General features: G+C 40.5%; 1 protein-coding gene across 1 annotated transcript in view; it reads left to right on the top strand.

The window, feature by feature from the left end:
• Positions 1–18,990, top strand: part of GPC3 (glypican 3) — a 399,435-nt gene that overhangs the window by 191,632 nt on the left and 188,813 nt on the right. The window contains exon 3 of the mRNA XM_032843339.1: positions 17,192–17,886. Coding sequence (XP_032699230.1) covers positions 17,192–17,886 — 695 coding nt within the window. The remainder of the gene's footprint in view (positions 1–17,191; positions 17,887–18,990) is intronic.

Below are 18,990 nucleotides of genomic sequence, written 5' to 3'. Positions count from 1 at the left end.
CTGATGCTGCGAGTAACTATGCTAGCACAGAGGGACGGGCCTCCCGTTTTTAGCTCAGGACACGGGGCTCTCTCCTACATCGCAATAGGATGGCTGCCAGGGGTACTCAGCCAACGCAGAATGGGAAGCTGAATCAGGCACTGATACCTGTGGGAATGCTGGCTTCTCTTTCAGCCCACACCCTCTTTTCTTCCGGGTTGTAATTTTAGGATTATGTCAATCACCGGCTCTCCGTTTCGATCACTTCCTGTGAAGCCCATGTCCACATTTTGTTAAAATAATCATCCGTTCATGACTGTTCCGAAGGTCAAATTCCATCAGGCCACCTCGCCCTTAGTCATTAGGATCACATGTGATTGCTTTATAATACAGTACAGACCACCCTTGTGCCCACCGTGTCACTCCCTTGTCACTCCTGAATGGGTGGTGTTAGGCATTTGCTACAAGGAACTGTTGCATGTGCTTTATGTACTGACTTCTTAAGAAATGTCCATGTAAAAAGCCAATCAATGAGTTTTCGGTAAAACAAATGTTTCTCTAACCCACTTGTCAGAGTTCGCACTGGGGTTTTAGGCTCCTCAGATAGCCGCTGAAGACCCCCGTCATTGCTGCAGACATGAATTCAGGCAGCGGCCGAGCCTCAAAATGTAGCAGGGTTAGTGCAAATGGGTACCGATTAATAATCCATCCAGGCCTCGAGAGATGAGATGGCTTACCAAGTAGATTATATTGGTACCGTGGTATCTTTTCTACTGTATCTCGCCATTCTAGATGTCAGTGGAATTGGCTCATCAAAAACCAAGGGGAAAGTGGAGCACCTGGGTGGCTCAGTCAGTTGAGTGTCTGACTCTTGGTTTCCACTTGGGTTCTGCTCTAACCCTTCCCTCACTCCGACTTCCGCCCATGTGCTCTTTTCCTAAAATAAATAAGTAAGATCTTAAAAACCAGGGTGGAGAAGGAGGTGATGTGGGGTATGAAGGAGGAGAGAGATCACAGACAGTACTCAAGTATGTCCATGCTGTATTTTTGGATACATGCTAATAATTTTCTTTTTAAACAAAAGAAAGGTGATGTCAGAAAGAGATGGTCAAACCCCTGCTGGAAGGAGGAAGAAAAGCTTGATTCCTGAGACACTCCATGGAGTCACCTTTACTGATGAAAGAATTCTTTATTTTAGGTGTTCAGGAAGTCGTGAAACACTTCCTCTTCTGCATGTAACCATTTTTGACTTGTCGAGAAGCAGCCAGCCTTTTTCAAACTTTCCAGCTGTCAAGTCAAAATTTCAGGTCCTAGTGGCTGCTTCACGGCTTTGATGGCCCTGTGATGACAGTGAAGGGAACAGAGGCCACCACGCCCAACCTCACTGGGGACATCTTCCCAGTAACACAGTCATCTTCTGACCAGCTGACTTGTTTCCTGAATCTCAAAACATGAGATTCGCCCCTGCTTCTGCCCCGTTCTCTCCCCGAGTCTCATACCAGACACAAACACACATGACTCCATCCTAAGGAGGAGGCAAAAGTCATTTTACAAAGTTTTTAGAATATAAGAGCAACATGCCAAAAATAAGGCATTCCTTCCTTTGGCAAGCTCATGGGAAAGCCACATGGTTGACCTGTGCTGGTGTTCTGCCCCTTCCCACACGCCCCTGACCTTGGCCGCTGTCACTGCTGCCACACCCGGTGTGTTTCCCCCTAAGTTCATCAGGGCAGCCTTCACAAATCCCCTAGCCTTTGCCTTCCCTGGGTTTCATGTGCTGATGTCCTCTGCAGGAGACTGAGTCCCCACAAACGGCCAAGATCCTGGCCCCTGAGTCTGGTCTGCCAGTAGGACTTTGAAGAACTGTGGCTCAAGGGAGGGCCTGGCCTTTTCGCAAAGGCTAGCTTTTCAATTAAATATCATAGTTTTATGATTAGAGCTGAGAGCTCTGAGATTTGATACCCATATCAGTAATCCCTAGGAAATGCACAGTATTGACCTTTTTCACTTCTTTTCTTGTAATTTCCATTTCACCATGGCTATACAGCACTGCAGGCAGTGTGTTTCTAGGGAATTACCATTCTTTGTAAGTAGTTGGAATCGTTTAGACTTTTGCCATCTTCCTTGCATCTTCACTGGGTTATGGAGTTATTTTCCTAAAATGTCCAGTGAACCCAGTGCGGCCCAACAGCTGAAATATTAAGGGTTTTTTTTCCCGTTTGTTGTTGTTGTTGTTGTTGTTGTTTTTAGAGTTGAGCCAAAAAGAAAAGTAAAGAGGTGGGGTGGGGGGAAGAAGAGATACCCATACCTTGAGTCATTATTGCATAGTGTTTTAATGGGTAAGCTTTGGGGTCAAACTGTTTGCATGCAAATCTTGGCTTTTCTACCTACCCATGGTATTACCTTTGGCAAGTTGCTTGACCTCTCTGTGCCTCAGTTTTCATATCTGTAAAATGGGGAAAATACTATACCCCCTCCCTGCCATAGGATGGTTCTGATCGTACGTGAATTAATTCACACAAAACACTCAAAATCCTGCCTGGCACAGGTAAATGTTCCATGGATATTAGTTCTTATTATGCCTAAAGCCAATCTTTAAGTGTCAGGCAGTGTTTTCCCTGGAAGGAAATGGATATAATGGGGGAAAACATTGCACAGATAGGAGCCCTGTGTTGCTGTCACCAGCTACCACGTACGTGTATGCCTTAGAGCTGATCTTAGCTTGAGCCACTTTATCTGTGAAGCTGGTGTAATAATAATTCCCCGAGCTACCGCTTGCACGCATGCATGCATGTGTACCGCTCTCCCCTCCCCCCGCCACATACACTCACATTGACTTCTGGTGAGCGATAAGGAAGAGAATTAAATGAGAATACAACAGTTTAAGCTCTGAAATGACCTGAAACACTTCAGCTATGATACTGGGTGTACTTAGGCTGTAACAGATTTTCAGAACAAGGTGTTTTATGCTTTTCAAAGGAAATAGGCCACCCCATACTTTATCATAGCTGGTTATTGTAAGCCTCTAGGGCCTAAGAATCATTCTGTTGCATGTTTTATTCGCAGTCTGGCAGATAATGTGGCTTCGGTACACATTAAATGGAAAAAAATTTCACTTTGTACAAGTGAAATCAATCTAATGAAACAGCTCAGATGCCTCGGAAATGGTCTTTAAATAGGTTTCTAGCAAGTGGTTAATATTATTGACTTCCCATAATGTCAGAGGCCTGTAATAATTTAGGTCCCAAACAAATTGAAATTTGGTTTGGACACACCTCTTAAGTAACTGTGTTATGGTTCAGTGGGAGAGGCGATAGCTCAGCTCTTTGGGGCTTGGGATCTCTTAGCCAAAATTCACCTTATTTTTCACAAGAGAGCAAACAGTTGCGGCATGGCTCTCTGGGTGTAAAAAGTGAAAAGAAAATTGTTATAAAGAGTGCTCAGTGAGTACTTGTTGAGTATGTAAACAAATAAGGCCTTGGCGGGGGCGAGGGAGTATGTAGAAATTCTTTCATTTCGTATCTCAGTGGTTAAAGGAGGGAAGAAGAGCAGATAAAAGCAAGATTGGGTGAAAGCAACGCATTCGTTGTCCTGAAACACAAAAGACCCCCTAGTTGTTGCACTCTTTCTTTTTCATATCTAAAGTTGTATCGAAAGGAAATACAGGCCTTTATTAGATAAAAGCACTAACAGAATGTTTGCATTGGAACCTTTATATGAAGGCCTTCCCTCTTTCTGGAGCAGAATCTTGCCTTCAACATGTCTTCAAAAGTCGGCTTTTATTTTCCCAAGCTATGGCTAGGAACAGTAGGTGGTTCAGAGAAGAAACCCCTTAGCCTTGATATATGGAATTATGGTCACACACGATAAAAAGGAAATTTTACAGGTCAAAAAGACAGTAAGCAGACCTAAAATGTTGCTGTGATTTTTTGGTTTAGCTAGGACATAAGCCATTCTTCTCATGATTGTCTGGAGTTACCCATGTCCAGTCCCCATAAACTCATCGGAGAAGGATCTTAAAAAAAAAAAAAAAGAAGATTTCAATTAGTGGAGTGATTTGGTGAACCCTGGGGGCTTTTTCACTGTTCATCATGACATCTCAGAGTGACAGCAGAACTTCACTTCCTTGGATACTATTGGGCTTTCTTTTGTAAAGAGTGAACTGCAAAACCTTGAGAATGTGACCCCAGTGCCTCCTTTGGTAGGTGTTATTTCTTCACCATGGGAATCTTGGAGAGGTAAGAATATTTCCTAATCAACCAAAAGTTGGCTCATTCAAGTGGAAGCCTGGGGGACAGTGAAGAATGAAAAGACTAAGGATCATGTCATATAACAGAACTACCTCATCAAGGTGATAGGGCAAGGTATGGTCCCGCATGAAAAATGCTGGCCCACAATATTCTCTTAAGAGGACCAGAGTTATTCGTGGCATGTTACCAGTAAAATGAATTCCTGATCCCCGGTAACTTCTAGAAGACTCACTGTCTGGAGTTCCCATACAGTCTTCTGTTTCACCACCTTCCTGATTTCCCAAGAGTGGTTTGTTCCTAAATCCAGTGAGAAGACAGACCTACGTCTTCTGAGCTGTGATGAAGCCAGCATTGTTAGTGCCTACCTATTAAAGTTGTTATATACATTTGAGCAAAATTTTTTAACATATGGCTGAAGGGTTAAAAGAGAAAAGATTTTGGAAGGACCCTGCATGCATGTCCAACCTCGGGCCCTGACAATTGTGAGGAAGACAGTGTTGGGCTACTCATGAATCCCTGGCAAGGGTCTGGCCACACGTGAATACAAACACTTCTATAGTTGCTACTCAAACTCGGGAGAATACGTTGTTGTATTTGTGCAGGCCCATGACCAGACTGTAAGTGGATGCAACCTTTCTTTTTAACTTTCACATGTGAGGCTTCTAAATACTCAGGTACATCAATTAGAAGAAATGAGTGGGAAAACAATGAAAGGAATGTATTTTCCAAGGGCTATTACAGATATCACTTCACAGATTGAAACATACATACATATGTATGTACATATAGACTTTCCCCCAAGGGCTATCACAGACCTGAGAAGAACATTAAGATGATTCACTGGAAGAATTAATAAAAATCCCAACAGAAGTTGGAACAACCCTTTGAGTATCTTCTCTGTGAACTATTCTAGAAAACATGGGGGCTTTTCTTATAGCCTAAACTTGCCATTTTTATGTGGCTGATTTGTAAAGAAATTGCTCAGTACTCAAAAATAACACTAAAACGTGTTGCCTATGTGGATGTTTTGGTCCATTGACTTTTTCTGGTGGTTTTCGCAATTAAAATTACATTGATGCCGTATGGCATCTACTGTATGCTAGAACTTCCTAACTCATGAAGAAAGTGTCAAAGCAGATTGAGGAAGAAGGCAAAGCGAGGTAACACTTTCCAGGGGTTCTAGTCACTGGCTACATCAAGGACTAATTTCCAAGGTCCAGTTTTTCTCATTAAAAGATAATATTTAAATTTTAGAGCAGTTTTAGATTTAAACAAAAATCAGCCAATAGTACGAAGTTTCTCTTTAATCCGTCTCCCCTGCACACAATTTCTTTTGTTATTACCATTATTAGCATTAGTGGAGTACATTTGTTATAATGAATGAACCAATATCAGCACATTATTATTAGCCGAAGTCCGTAATTTACAGCAAGATTCACTCCTTGCATTGCACAGTTCTGTGGGTTTTAACAAATGTGTTATGTCTGTATCCTCCACTAGAATATCATACAGAACTATTTCACCCCCTTAAAAATTCCCATGCTTCGGGGCGCCTGCGTGGCGCAGTGGGTTGAAGCCTCTGCCTTCGGCTCGGGTCATGGTCTCAGGGTCCCGGGATCGAGCCCCGCATCGGGCTCTCTGCTCGGCAGGGAGCCTGCTTCCTCCTCTCTCTCTGCCTGCTTGTGATCTCTGTCTGTCAAATAGATGAGTAAAATCTTCTAAAAAAATAAAATCAAGTTGTTCGTTAAAAAAACAAATTCGCATGCTTCACCTATTCACCTGTCTCCTTCTCTGCCCCCAAAGCCGAAGCAACCACTGATTTTTGGGGGAGGGTCTCCATAGATGCACCTTTTCCAGAAGGGCAAATAGTTTTTAGACTGGCTTCCTTCACTTCGAAACAGACATCTGAGGCTCCTTCCTATCTCTTCATGGCTCGATTGCTCGTTTCTTTTTATCAGTAGATAGTATTCCATTGGATGGCTGGACCGCTTTCCGTCTACCCTGTTGAAGGACATCTTGCTTGCTTCCAGTTTGGGGCAATTATAAATAAAGTGGATATAAACCTTCATGTGCAGGTGTCTGTGTGAATGTGAGGTTTCAACCATTCAACTAGGTAAATATCTAGGAACTCATATGCTGGATCGTGTGGTAACAGTATGCTTAGTTGTCTAAGAAGCTTCCAAACTATCTTCCAAAGTGGCTGAACTATTTGGCAACAGTAGTGTTGTTCTGCGTGTTTGTCGGCATTTGGTATCCTTGGTGTGATGAATTTTAGCCCTTCGAATGGTTGGCTGGTGGTATCTTATTGCTGTCTTCATTTGCAATTCCCTAATGACACATGACATCGAGCATATTTTCTCAGGCTTATTTGCCACCTGCAGGTTTTCTTTGGTGAGATATCGATCTACCCCGATCTTTGGTCCATTTTTAATAGGGTTTTTTGTTTCCGTGTTGAATTTTAAGGGTTCTTTGTATATTTTGGGTACAAGTCCTTTATCAGATATATTTTGCCATATTTTTTCTCAGTCTGAGGCTTGTTTTCTCTTTCTCCTAACAGATGTTTTTCTCTTCATTCTCTTAACATCACAGAACACATGTTTTGACTTTTAAAAAAGTCTAACTTACCAATTTTTTATTTCACGGATTGAACTTTTGATGTTGTATCTAAAACCTTATTGCTAACCCTGAAGCGATCAAAATCCTCTCGCATGTTATTTTCTAGAAGTCTTATACTTTTCCGTTTTACATTTAGGTCTACAATCCATTTTGAATTAATTTTTTTGAAAGATATAATGTCTTTATCTCGACTTATTTCTTTGCATATGGGTATCCAATTGTTTCAGAACCATTTGCTGAAAAGACTGTCCTTTCTCCATTGAATTGCCTGTGTCCTTTCTGTGAGTCTTTTTCCAGGCTCTGTATTCTGTTCCATTGATCTGTTTCTTTATTCTTTTGCCAATACCATGCTGTCTTTATTACTGTAACTTTATAGTAGAGTTCTTGAAGTCGAATAGTGCCAGTCCTTCGATTTTGTTATTCTTTAGTGTCATGATGGCTATTCTGGGTCTTTTGCCTTTCCATATAAACTTTAGTATTGATATCCACAATATAACTTGCAGAGATTTTGATTGGGATTCCATTGAACCTGTAGATTATGTTGGGAAGGATTGACTCCTTCATAATATTGAGTCTTTCTGTCTATAAACATGGAGGATCTCTCTGTTTGTTCTTATACATATTTTGTTAGAATTATATCTAAGCAGAGTTACATTTTTTGGGGTGCTTATATAAATGGTATAGTGTTTTTAATTTAAAATACCAGTTAATTATTGTCGGTATATCGAAAAAATGGACTTTTGTGTATTAACTTTATATCTTGCAACCTTACTTTAATCACTTATTAGTTCACAGAGAATTTTTTGTCAGTTCTTTGGGATTTTTCTACGGAGACAGTCCTGTCATTTGTGAACAAAACAGTTTATTTCTTCCTTCCCAATCTGTATGCCTTGTATTTCCTTGTCTTGTTGCATTAGCTAGGACTTTAAGTACGGTATTGAATAAGAGTGCTGAGAGGGACATCCTTGCCTTGTTCCTGATCTTACGGGCAAAACCTCTAGTTTCTCACCATTAAGTATGATGTTAGCTGTAATTTTTTGTGGGTATATTTTATCAGGTGGAGAAAGTCCCCCTTCTCTTTCTCATTTGCTGATGGCTTTTATCATAAATTGTGTTGACTTTTGGCAAATGTTTTTTTTTTTCTGCACCTATTGCTATGATCATGTGATTTTTCTTTTTTAGCCTGTTAATATGATGGATTCCATTAATTGGTTTTTTGGATGTTAAGCCAGACTTGCATACCTGAAATAAATCCCACTTGGTCATGGTGTATGACTCTTTTTATACATTGCTGGATTTGATTTGCTAATATTTTGTTGTAGACTTTTGCTTTTATATTCATGATTGATATTGTTCTATAGCTTTTCTTTCCTGAAATGTCTTTATCTGGTTTTGGTATTAGGGTAATGATGGCCTCATAGAAATGAATTAGGAAGTATTCTCTCTGCTTCTGTTTTCTGGAAGGCATTATAGAGAATTGGTATTCTTTCCTCCTTATATGTTTTGTAGAATTCACCTGTGAAACCACCTGGACCTGGTGCTTTCCTTTTGGAAGGTTGTTACTTAATTACTCAATTTCTTTAATAGATACAGGCCAATTTAGATTATCGATTTCTCTTTGTTCAAGTTTTGGTAGTTTTGTCTTTCAAGGAATTGGGGCAATTCATCAGTTTTATCAAGATTATGGCCATAGTGTTGTTCATAATATTCATGTATTATTCTTTTAATACCCATGGAATCAATAGTACTGACTCCTCTTTCATTTCTCATATTAGTAAATTGTGTTTTTTCTCTCTCTTTTTGGATTAGCCTGACAAGATATTTTTAAATTTCATTGATCTTTTCAAAGAACTAGCTTTTGGTTTCATTGGATTTCTCTATTGATTTTCTTTTCTAAAAAGATATATTTATTTGAGAGAGAGTGTGCGCGCACGTGTGCACGCACGTGCACAGGCTGGGGGAGGGGCAGAGGGAGAGGGAGAGAATCTCAAATATACTTCCTGCTGAGCATGGAGCCTGACTCAGGGCTTGATCTTATGACCCTGAGATCATGACCTGAACTGAAATGAAGAGTGGGATGTTTGGGGCACCTGGGTGGCTCAGTCATTAAGCATCTGCCTTTGGCTCAGGTCATGGTCTCAGGGTCCTGGGATGGAGCCCCAGACTGGGTTCCCTGCTCAGTGGGGAGCCTGCTTCTCCCTCTGCTTCTGACCCTCCCCCTGCTTGTGCTCTCTCTCCCTGTGTCAAATAAATAAAATCTTAAAAAAAAAAGAGTTGGACTTAACTGACTAAACCACCCAGGTGCCCTATTTCTCTATTGATTTTCTGTTTTCAATTTCATTGATTTCTGCTCTAATTTTTATTATTTCTTTTCTTCTGCTTGCTTTAGGTTTATATTACTCTTCTTTCTCTGGTTTCCTTTCCTGAAATCTTACTGAGTTGAGATCACTTTTCTTTTCTAATATATGCATTCAATGCTATAAATTTCTAAGTACTTCTTTTTCTGCATCCCACCAATATCTTTCTTTCTTTTTTTACTAAGTTTTTTCTTTTAATTCCAGTACAGTTAACATACAGTGTTATATTAGTTTCAGGTGTGCAATATTGTAATTCAACAATTCTATACATTACTCTGTTCATCATAAGTGCACTCTTAATCCGCTTCCCTATTTCATCCATCTCCCCACCCTAACTTCCCTCTGGTAACCATCAGTATTTTTTTTTCTATAGTTAAAAGTCTGTTTTGGGGGTTTCTCTCTCTCTCTCTCTGTCTTTCTCTTTTCCCTTTGCTCATTTGTTTTGTGTCTTTAATTCCACATATGAATGGAATTATATGATATTTGTTTTTCTCTGACTTATTTCGCTTAACATTAGCCTCTCTAGCTCTATCCATGTTCTTACAAATGGTGAGATTTCATTCTTTTTTATTGCATCCCAATTTCAGTAAGTTGTATTGTCATTTTAATTTAATTAAAAATATTTTAAAATTTCTTAAGACTTCTTTTTCCCATGTATTATATAGAATTGTGTTGTTTAATTTGCAAATGATTGGATATTGTCTTGTTATCTTTTTGGTATTGATTTGTAATTTAAATCCATGTGGTCTAAAAATATGCTTGGCATGATTTCTATGCTTTTAAATGGGTTTAGATGTACTTTATGGCCCAGAATGTGGTCTGTCTTGGTGAATGTTCCATGTGAGCTTGAGAAGAATGTATATCCTCCTGTAGTTGGATGAAGTATCCTATAAATGCCAATGAGATCTATTTGATTGATGGTGCTATTCAGTTCAGCTCTATGCTTACTAATTATCTGCCTGATGTATTTGTTAGTTACTGACAGAGGGATGCTGATGTCTCCAACTATAATTGTGGATTTATATATTTCTCTTTATAATTCTATCAGTTTTTGCTTCACATATTTTGATGTTCTGTTGATAGTTGCTTACACGTTAGGGATTACGTCTTCTTGGAGAATTGACCCCTTTATCCCTAATAGTTTCCCTTCTTCCAAAGTGTGCTTAGTCTGAAATTAATTTAGCTCTTCTAGTTTTTTCTTAGCGTTAGCATGGTATGTCTTTCTCTCTTTATCTATATCTTTATATTTAATTTTTATATTTATATATAAATATTTTATATTTATATAATATATACAAAATATTTATATATATATATTGTGTTTTCTGTAGATAATCTATGGTTGGGTCTTGTTTTTATATTTACTCTGCTAGTCTCTATTTTTTACCTTGTGTATTTAAAGATTGTATGTTCAAGTAATCTCCACCCCCAACGTGGGGCTCGAAGTTACAACCCTGAGATAGAGAGTTGCATGCTCTATGAACTGAGCCAGCCAGGTGCCCCTGCTTGGTGTATTTAAACCATGGACATTTAAAGTGATTAGTGATATAAAGGCTCCCCGCTGAGCAGAGAGCCCAATACAGGGCTTGATCCCACAACACCGGGATCATGACCTGAGCCGAAGGCAGAGGCTTCAACCCACTGAGCCACCCAGGCGCCCCAAGTGAACATTCTTTATGATTCCATTTTTTCTCTTCTCTTAGCATATCAATTATACATCTTTTTGAAAAATTTTAGTGGTTTCCAGAAAGTTTGCAACATACAATCTAAAACTATTTTAAATCCACTTTCAAATAACACTGTATTGCTTCACTGGTGGTGCAGCTACCTTATAACAGGTTATTCCATATTTCTCTCTCCTGTTCTATCCACATCCTATAATCACCAAATACATTGTTGCTATTATTGTTTTGAACAGTTATTTATTAGATCAGTTTTTAAAAAAAGAAATACAGAATATTTTATTTTACCTTTATTTATTCCTTCTCTGATGCTCTTCTTTTCTTTATGTAGACACAATTTTCTGACCTATACAATTTCCCTGAAAAATTGCTTTTAACATTTTATGCAAGGCAGGTCTACTATGTCAAATTGTTTCTATTTTTGTTTGAGAAGGTCTTTATTTTTCCTTCCCTTTTCAATAAAAATTTTGCTGGAAACAGAATTCTACATTGTGAGGTTTTTTTCTTTCAACATTAAATATTTCACTTCCCTCTCTTTTTTAAAAGAGTGAGAGAGAAAGCAGGGTGGGGAAGGGGCAGAGGGAGAGAGAGAGAGAGAGAGAGAATCTTAAGCAGGTCTCAGGCCCAGTGCCTGAGGTGGGGCTCGATCTTAGGACCCTGAGATCATGATCTGAGCTGAAATCAAGAGTCAGATGCTTGACCAACTGAGCCACCGAGGCATCCCACTTCCCTCTCTTTTTGCTTGCATGGTTTCTGGTGAGATGTTCAATACAATTCTTCTATTTGTTCCTCAATAAGATGACTTTTTCTTCCTCTGGCTTCTTAGAAGATTTTTCTCTTTCTCTTTGGTTTTCTGCAGTTTAACTATGATATACCTAGGAGTAGATATTTTGATACTCAACCTGCTTGTTATTCACTGAGCCTCCTGGGCCTTCGGATGGTGTCTATCGTGAATTTTGTGAAAATTTTGGCCATTATTACCTCAAATATTTCTTCTGCACTGTTCTCTCTACCTTCTCTTTCTGGAATTGCAATAACACATATTCTACACCTTTTGAATTTGTCTCATGGTTCTTAGGTGTTCTTTTCTGTTGTTGTGGGGTTTTTTTTTTTTTTTTGCCGCATTTCGGTTTAGGAACTTTCCATGGATATTTCCTTAAGCTCACTGATTCATTTGTTTGTGTTTTTGATTTCTAACATTTCCTTTTGATATTTCTGACATTTTCCATCTTTGTATTTACATTACCCAATCTGTTCTTGTACGTTGTTCACTTACTTCCTTATAGCCCTTAAAATGTTGATAATAGTTATTTTAAATTCCCTGCCTGATAGTTCTAAAATCTGTGCCATATCTGATTATGATTCTGATTATTGCTTTGTCTCTTCAAACTGTTTTTCTTACCTTTTAGCATGGCTTATGACTGTTGAAAGTAAGGCATGATACAGGGTGATAGGAACGAAGGTATTTACACTTTTAGTGTGAATATTTTTTAAGATTTTTTTTATTTATTTGACAAAGATCACAAGTAGGCAGAGAGGCAGGTAGAAAGAGAAGAGGAAGCAGGCTCCCCGCTGAGCAGAGAACCCAATGCAGGGCTCAATGCGGGGCTTGATCCCAGGACCCTGGGATCATGACCCGAGTGGAAGGCAGAGGCTTTAACCCACTGAGCCACCCAGGCGCCCCTTTTAGTGTGAATTTTTATGGAACTGGGCTATTTGATATTTGCTGTAACTATAAATGCCAGCAGCTTTAGTTTTCTGTAGTTCCCTTGTTTTATTTTTTTTCCCTCACCAATTGTTTTTGGGTTTCCCTAATAACTCTTTCTTAAATAGGGTCTTTGTCTTTCTGATGCCAAATTATAGGAGAAGTAGAGGTGGACTGCAATCTTATAACTAATCTTGGGCTTTCCGTGAGTCTAGGTCTTGGGCCGTGACCTTCATAAGGTTTTCTCAGCTTTTGTCTTCTCCCTTAAGATAGAACAGGAGAATTAGAGGGGCCTAGACTTGTCTAATTGCCCTCCTACCACATATATGAGCCTTTGGTAAAGTGGTGTCCTTTGGAGAGCAGATATTTATTATGGAGAATGCTCATGGTATATTCCTAAATTATTATTTTTCTCCTCCCGCTGCCTGAAAACAAGGAAACTTTTCTTAGATCTTCACCATGGGAGCTCTGTATGTTTCCTGAAGGTAAATCCCATGGAAGTGTGGGGGGCCTATAATACTGGGGGCCCAGGAGCTTTTAGGTCTCAAGCTAGTCCACATTTTGTCTGTCATTTTTTCAAAATTGTCCTATAAATGTTCCTCCTAGTTGATGGCTCTAGTGGCTTCTGCTCCAGGTAAGATGTGATCGCACCTGTGATTCTCTGTGTTTGCCTATCTTCCCATATTTCAGGGAGATGGTTTGCCCTGTGACCTCAGTTCCTTGAAGGGTCTAAGAAGAATTGTTGATTTTCAGTTTGCTCAGCTATTGTGTTGTTGTGGAGCCTGGGAACAATGAATTCTAAGCTCTTTGCATGTTGGCACCAAGACCAGAAGTCTTCAAATATCCAGTTTTCAAGGGTGATGCATATTGTAAGATTAATAAGGGGCTTGGTGCTAGACTGCCCTACATTCAAATTCAGGCCATGGTCTTTAATTGTAGGTAGTACCTTGTAGAGTCATTTAACCTGTCTGAGCCTCAGTTTCCTCACCAGTCAAATAAAAATAACTCCAAATACATATGGCTTTGTTAAAGTTAAATGAGAGGACATATGTGAGCAAGTTTGTCACAGATCCTGGCACGTATGTTACAGGTACCACATAAATGTTACTTTTTCCATTAAAGTACCTGTGCTTGAAGCCAAGGACCATTTTGAGTCCAACTTATTACTTAGCGTGTATCCTAGAAATTTAGAACGTTTTTATAACGTTTTTTGCCATTCTTACAATGTGGGGGAAAATGCTTTGAAAAAAGAACCTGCTTCTTTAAGGACTGCCCTATTCTTAAGGGCTTGAAGGAATTCAGCAGCTCATTCATTCCTCTCTTCCAACCATAAGTGTAATCTCCTTTTGGAAAGTATGCAGCCTTCTACTGGAAAGGCCCATGAGAATACATTTCTTTCTGTCTGGGTCTGAATCCAGAAACATCATTACCAAATACTAAAGATGGTCATTTTGCTACAGTGGTCGTCTATATGTCCAGAGGTAGGGAGGGTGGTTAGCAGGAGGAGTTGTTGGACCACTTAAAGAGAGGTAATAAATAGCCTGATTGCAAAATTCACTATGAAATCACATCTGGAGAATTGTGTCCCCTTTTGCACACCATAGTTTAAGGACGATGTTGACAACACTAGAGTGTGTCCAAGTAGTGGTGCCCAGGATAGTGATGGGGGCATCTACAAATCTAGGAAACCTGCTATATTGGGATGTATATTAACTCAGTTCATTAGCTCTATTTATCTGTATCATTTAGCTTTTTATATATTGTAAAACGTATTTTTTAGGGTTCAGTGCCAAATTTTTCTTTATAGCTCTGATTTTTATATTGTTCCGATTTTTGCTGGACATAACTCTTGACTCCTTTCCAGGAAAGAGAGGAAATCCTCCTCTAGCTTAAGTGTGCATTATTACCTGACTCCCCGCCCCCCATACACACACCAAAGAAATCAATGGGTTGAACTTCCTTGCAGTAATTCTAGCCCTTGGCTTCATTTCATGAAATCTCCAGTTGCCAACCTCTAGCTGAGCAACACTTTTCACCTCGCATGGGCTTCTCGAAGTCCCCAAGGAGCTTTTGCTTGAGCAGTTATGGTTTGGTCTGTTGTCCTGTGATGTAGAAGTAAGGGGGTTGGGCAAAACCCAGGGATGTGCTAAGTGGATTCCGAGCTGCCAGAGTTAGAGCAGGGAGCACATGTGAGCTTGAGGTTAGATGTGAACCTGGAGCCCTTTCCCCCTGCAATATGCATTGTTGTTGTTCTTTCTGTAGAAGAGTTCATGATCTTTTGTAATTTTCTTTTTCTATTGATCCAGCAGTGCTGGTAGCAGAAGCTTAAAAAAAAAAGGGGGTTATGGCAGTACGGTCTACGGAATTTCACTGTCATATATCTTGCACGTTAGAGAACACATGCACTGTGGGCTAGAGATGAAATTTGCCTTGTAGAGAATTCATTTTAAGGTAGCAGTCCTCCTTCCTTTACCTCATGCTGCCCTAAGGCAAAGGTGAAAGTGGGCTTCTGTTTTGTCAGTCTTTGGGCTACAATTTCTTCTAATACATTTCCACCTGGAGAGGCGAAGCCAATGAGAAAATAATGAGCTTTTAAAAGAAGTTAACTTTCTACAAAGATTTTTGAGGATATGTGTGCTGGCTCTAGGGCCGAGGGCAGCTAGAGTGTAACCGTGGCTGGGAGACACTAGTCTAAGCTTGCTACTTCTGCTTTGCCGTTATGTGACCCCAGGAATGTGCTTAAACTCTGCTGAGTATCAGTCCCGTCAACCATAAAATGGGGATCACAATATCAAATTCAGAAGATTGTTGTGAAATGCAGATATCATAATATTCTTGGAAACGCTTTGTAAACACCAAAGCATATAGCTCATGAGTACTTTTAAGACGGGATGATCTACCATTTATCTCCATTGACTCAGGACTTCTATACCCCCAGCCCCTACCACACAGCCTAATATATAATACATGATGGGTAGCTGAAATTAGAATGAATGAATAGTTTTAAATCTCCAAATTTCTGATGACATAAAAGAATTCGTTGACTGGTCCTTTATATTGGACTGGATGATCTCTTGGCTTCATGGCCTCATTCAGCCTCGAGATACAAGGATTGAGACTAGAGTAGCATGTGGGGTTAGGAAGAAATTGCCATAAAATAGATGACTTTTCCAGGAATTGCCTTATGTTCTAAACAAAACAGAACAAAACAAACAAATGAGCACATAGCAGTTGATGGAAATGAAGATTAACTTTCTCCAGTGGGCTTGGAAGCCCAGTAGAATTACACTGGCATCTGTTCACCATTGCTAGGCATGTCATAAGCCCCAGGGAAGAATCTAGCAAGCATGTTCTACCTTGTGAGGGATCTGGAGCAGATGGTGGTGGCACAGCCTAGACTCACTTCTGCCGCAGATGACTGTGATGTTGGACTAAGTGATCCCAAGGAGCTGGTGGAGTGCAGTCTCTATAGAAGTCTGAAAGTAGTAATAATTTGATTTTTCAAGGCTCATGAACTGGCATCATTTAGACTACATCTGTCATGGACCTTTGCACTTTGGAAGGAAACGAAAGAAAGTACTAAGTTCATTTTAAATGTCCCAGGAAACTTGGTTATTTTTGTTTGTTTTTAAGCTGTCTTATTTCTTGAAAACCCTATCATTATGGTTGTTTTCCCTTCCCTCATATAAATGTGGAACTCTGATTATTTGGGATAATTTGCATCTGGAGTGTTTCAGCTTGGAGAAAATGAGATGATGACATTACTACTTTCTTTCTCAAACCAATGACACTAATTGGGCCTTGTGCCAGGGGGTAGGGGCAGCAGATGTAATCTTGAACTTATAGTCTCTGTAGAATAGATAAGCATGTGGAAGCCAAACTTCACCAAGGAAGCTTAGCAGTCATCCTTCCAGATGTTCAGCTTGCAAATACCAGAGGTGTTATTTGCAGTATCAAATGTATAGATGAGTGCGTGGATTATTTTTTTTTCCATCCAGATACCCATTTGGGGGATACATTCCATTTCCAGGTCTGGCAATCTGTCAGATTGCTTCCTTTAAAGTTATCTTGAGAAAATCTACCAAAAATGATTAAATCGTGATAGGTTTTATTCCTGGCTAAGAACTCGCCTCTCCTCCAGGGCTGAACGGGCTTAAATTGTTATGTGAGTTTATATGGTGGTATACGGTTTGTTGTCAAATATTTATCTCTGTCTGAAAATGAAATGTCTCCAAATACTTTTTCTTTTTAACTGAATAAATCAAGGAGAGAAAGAGAAATAACTTCTCATTTGGCCAATTTTTAATCAATATTTTCATGAGAGGCCGAAATGTTAACCGAATCCTGGCTTTTGTCATTTGAAATACAATTTGTGTGTTTAAGAATTTATGCGCACATCAGGGTTTGGACTTCATGTTCAGAAAGGAAAATTGATTTATAGGAACAAACAGCTGCAGGAGTAGAGGCAGAAATGAATATGAGTCAATTATTTAAGGCAAATGGGACTTTAATCACCACAGCAATAGAGAAATCTCAAATTCAATTGCACCCTGGGTTTTCAAGCTTTAATCTCCGGGCATTTCTGTATCTCTTATTTTGCAGAGGCCTTTGAAATTGTCGTCCGCCACGCCAAGAACTACACCAACGCCATGTTCAAGAACAACTACCCGAGCCTGACCCCACAAGCTTTCGAGTTTGTGGGTGAATTTTTCACCGACGTGTCTCTGTACATCCTGGGTTCTGATATCAACGTGGATGACATGGTCAATGAATTGTTCGACAGCCTGTTCCCGGTCATCTACACCCAGCTTATGAACCCCGGCCTGCCTGAGTCAGCCTTAGACATCAATGAGTGCCTCCGAGGGGCAAGGCGTGACCTGAAAGTGTTTGGGAATTTCCCCAAGCTTATCATGACCCAGGTTTCCAAGTCACTGCAAGTTACCCGGATCTTCCTCCAGGCCCTGAATCTCGGAATTGAGGTGATCAACACCACCGACCACCTGAAGTTCAGTAAAGACTGTGGCCGCATGCTCACTAGAATGTGGTACTGCTCGTACTGCCAGGGACTGATGATGGTCAAGCCCTGTGGTGGCTACTGCAACGTGGTCATGCAAGGCTGTATGGCCGGGGTGGTGGAGATCGACAAGTACTGGCGAGAATACATCCTGTCTCTGGAGGATCTGGTGAACGGCATGTACAGGATCTACGACATGGAGAACGTCCTGCTCGGTCTCTTTTCAACGATCCACGATTCCATCCAATATGTCCAGAAGAATGGAGGAAAGCTGACCACCACCGTGAGTACCAGTCTGCCGTCTTCTGAGGAATTGGGTCCTACTGGGGTGGGGCAGCCTGGCCAACATCTGGTGCCGAAGGAGAGGAGTGAGGGGAAGATCAGGGGGTAGGCAGAGATGGTAGAGGGACGGAGTGATCTCGCAAAGCTACGGGCACGTTAAGACGATAGACTATGCAGGGGGCGCCTGGGTGGCTCAGTCAGTTAGGCGTCCGACTCCTGATTTCAGCTCGGGTCATGGTTTCATGGGTCATGGGATCGAGTCCTGCATCGGGCTCTGAGCGCCACAGGGAGTCTGCTTGAGATTCTCTCCCTCTGCCCCTCGCTCTGCTTGTGCAAGCTCTCTCTCTATATATCTCTCTCCTGCCCCCCTTCAAGATAAATAAATAAATCTTCAAAGAAAAAAAGAAAAAGACCACAGGCTATGGAGTCATAATGCCTGGCTTGAATTTTAGTTCCACCTACTTACCTGCTGTGAGACCTTGGGTGAATCATCTTATCTTGATCTGTCATATGGCTGATTCCTAAAATAAGGCTAAAACCAATATCTTCTTTATAGAGAATAGCACATGTTAAAGCGTTTAGCATATATGTAGTCCATGGTAAGTCCTTTCCATTGCTGTTAGTCATTGTAATCCTCATGACAATCACATGAGGTGGGTGTAATTACCTCCATTTCATAAGTGAGGCAACAGAAGCTCCGTGAAACTGTAACTCACCCCAGGGCACCCAGCTCTAGTTCGCAGAAGAGCCACGATCCAGAAATGGATCAGGTTTCCCCTTAATTACATTATCACCAATTTTTCTGATTCTGATCTCCCTCTCATGGTCTTAATTGCGTGTATCCTGTCACCCTTTTGGGTGGTGAATTTAAGAAGGAGGCCCAGCCAGAAGTCACTAACTCAGCATACACAAGAACTCAAGTGAGGCAAAGCTTCCGTGCGGTCCAGTGGTTGTTTCCTCAGCCTTGCTTATACCAGTCTCCCCGTGATGGGCTCTGTGACAGGAGCAGCAGTTGTCTTGGTTTCAGTCACATTGCCCCTGCCAAGCTAGAGTACGCACATTCAGAACTGCAGGGGGGCACCCAGTTTCCAGCGTAGAGCAGAAC

This window comes from Lontra canadensis, unplaced genomic scaffold, assembly GCF_010015895.1.
Source record: "Lontra canadensis isolate GAN:19392208 unplaced genomic scaffold, GSC_riverotter_1.0 scaffold138, whole genome shotgun sequence".
NCBI classification, from domain to species: Eukaryota; Metazoa; Chordata; class Mammalia; order Carnivora; family Mustelidae; genus Lontra; species Lontra canadensis.
This window is presented reverse-complemented; position numbering and strand designations above follow the sequence as displayed.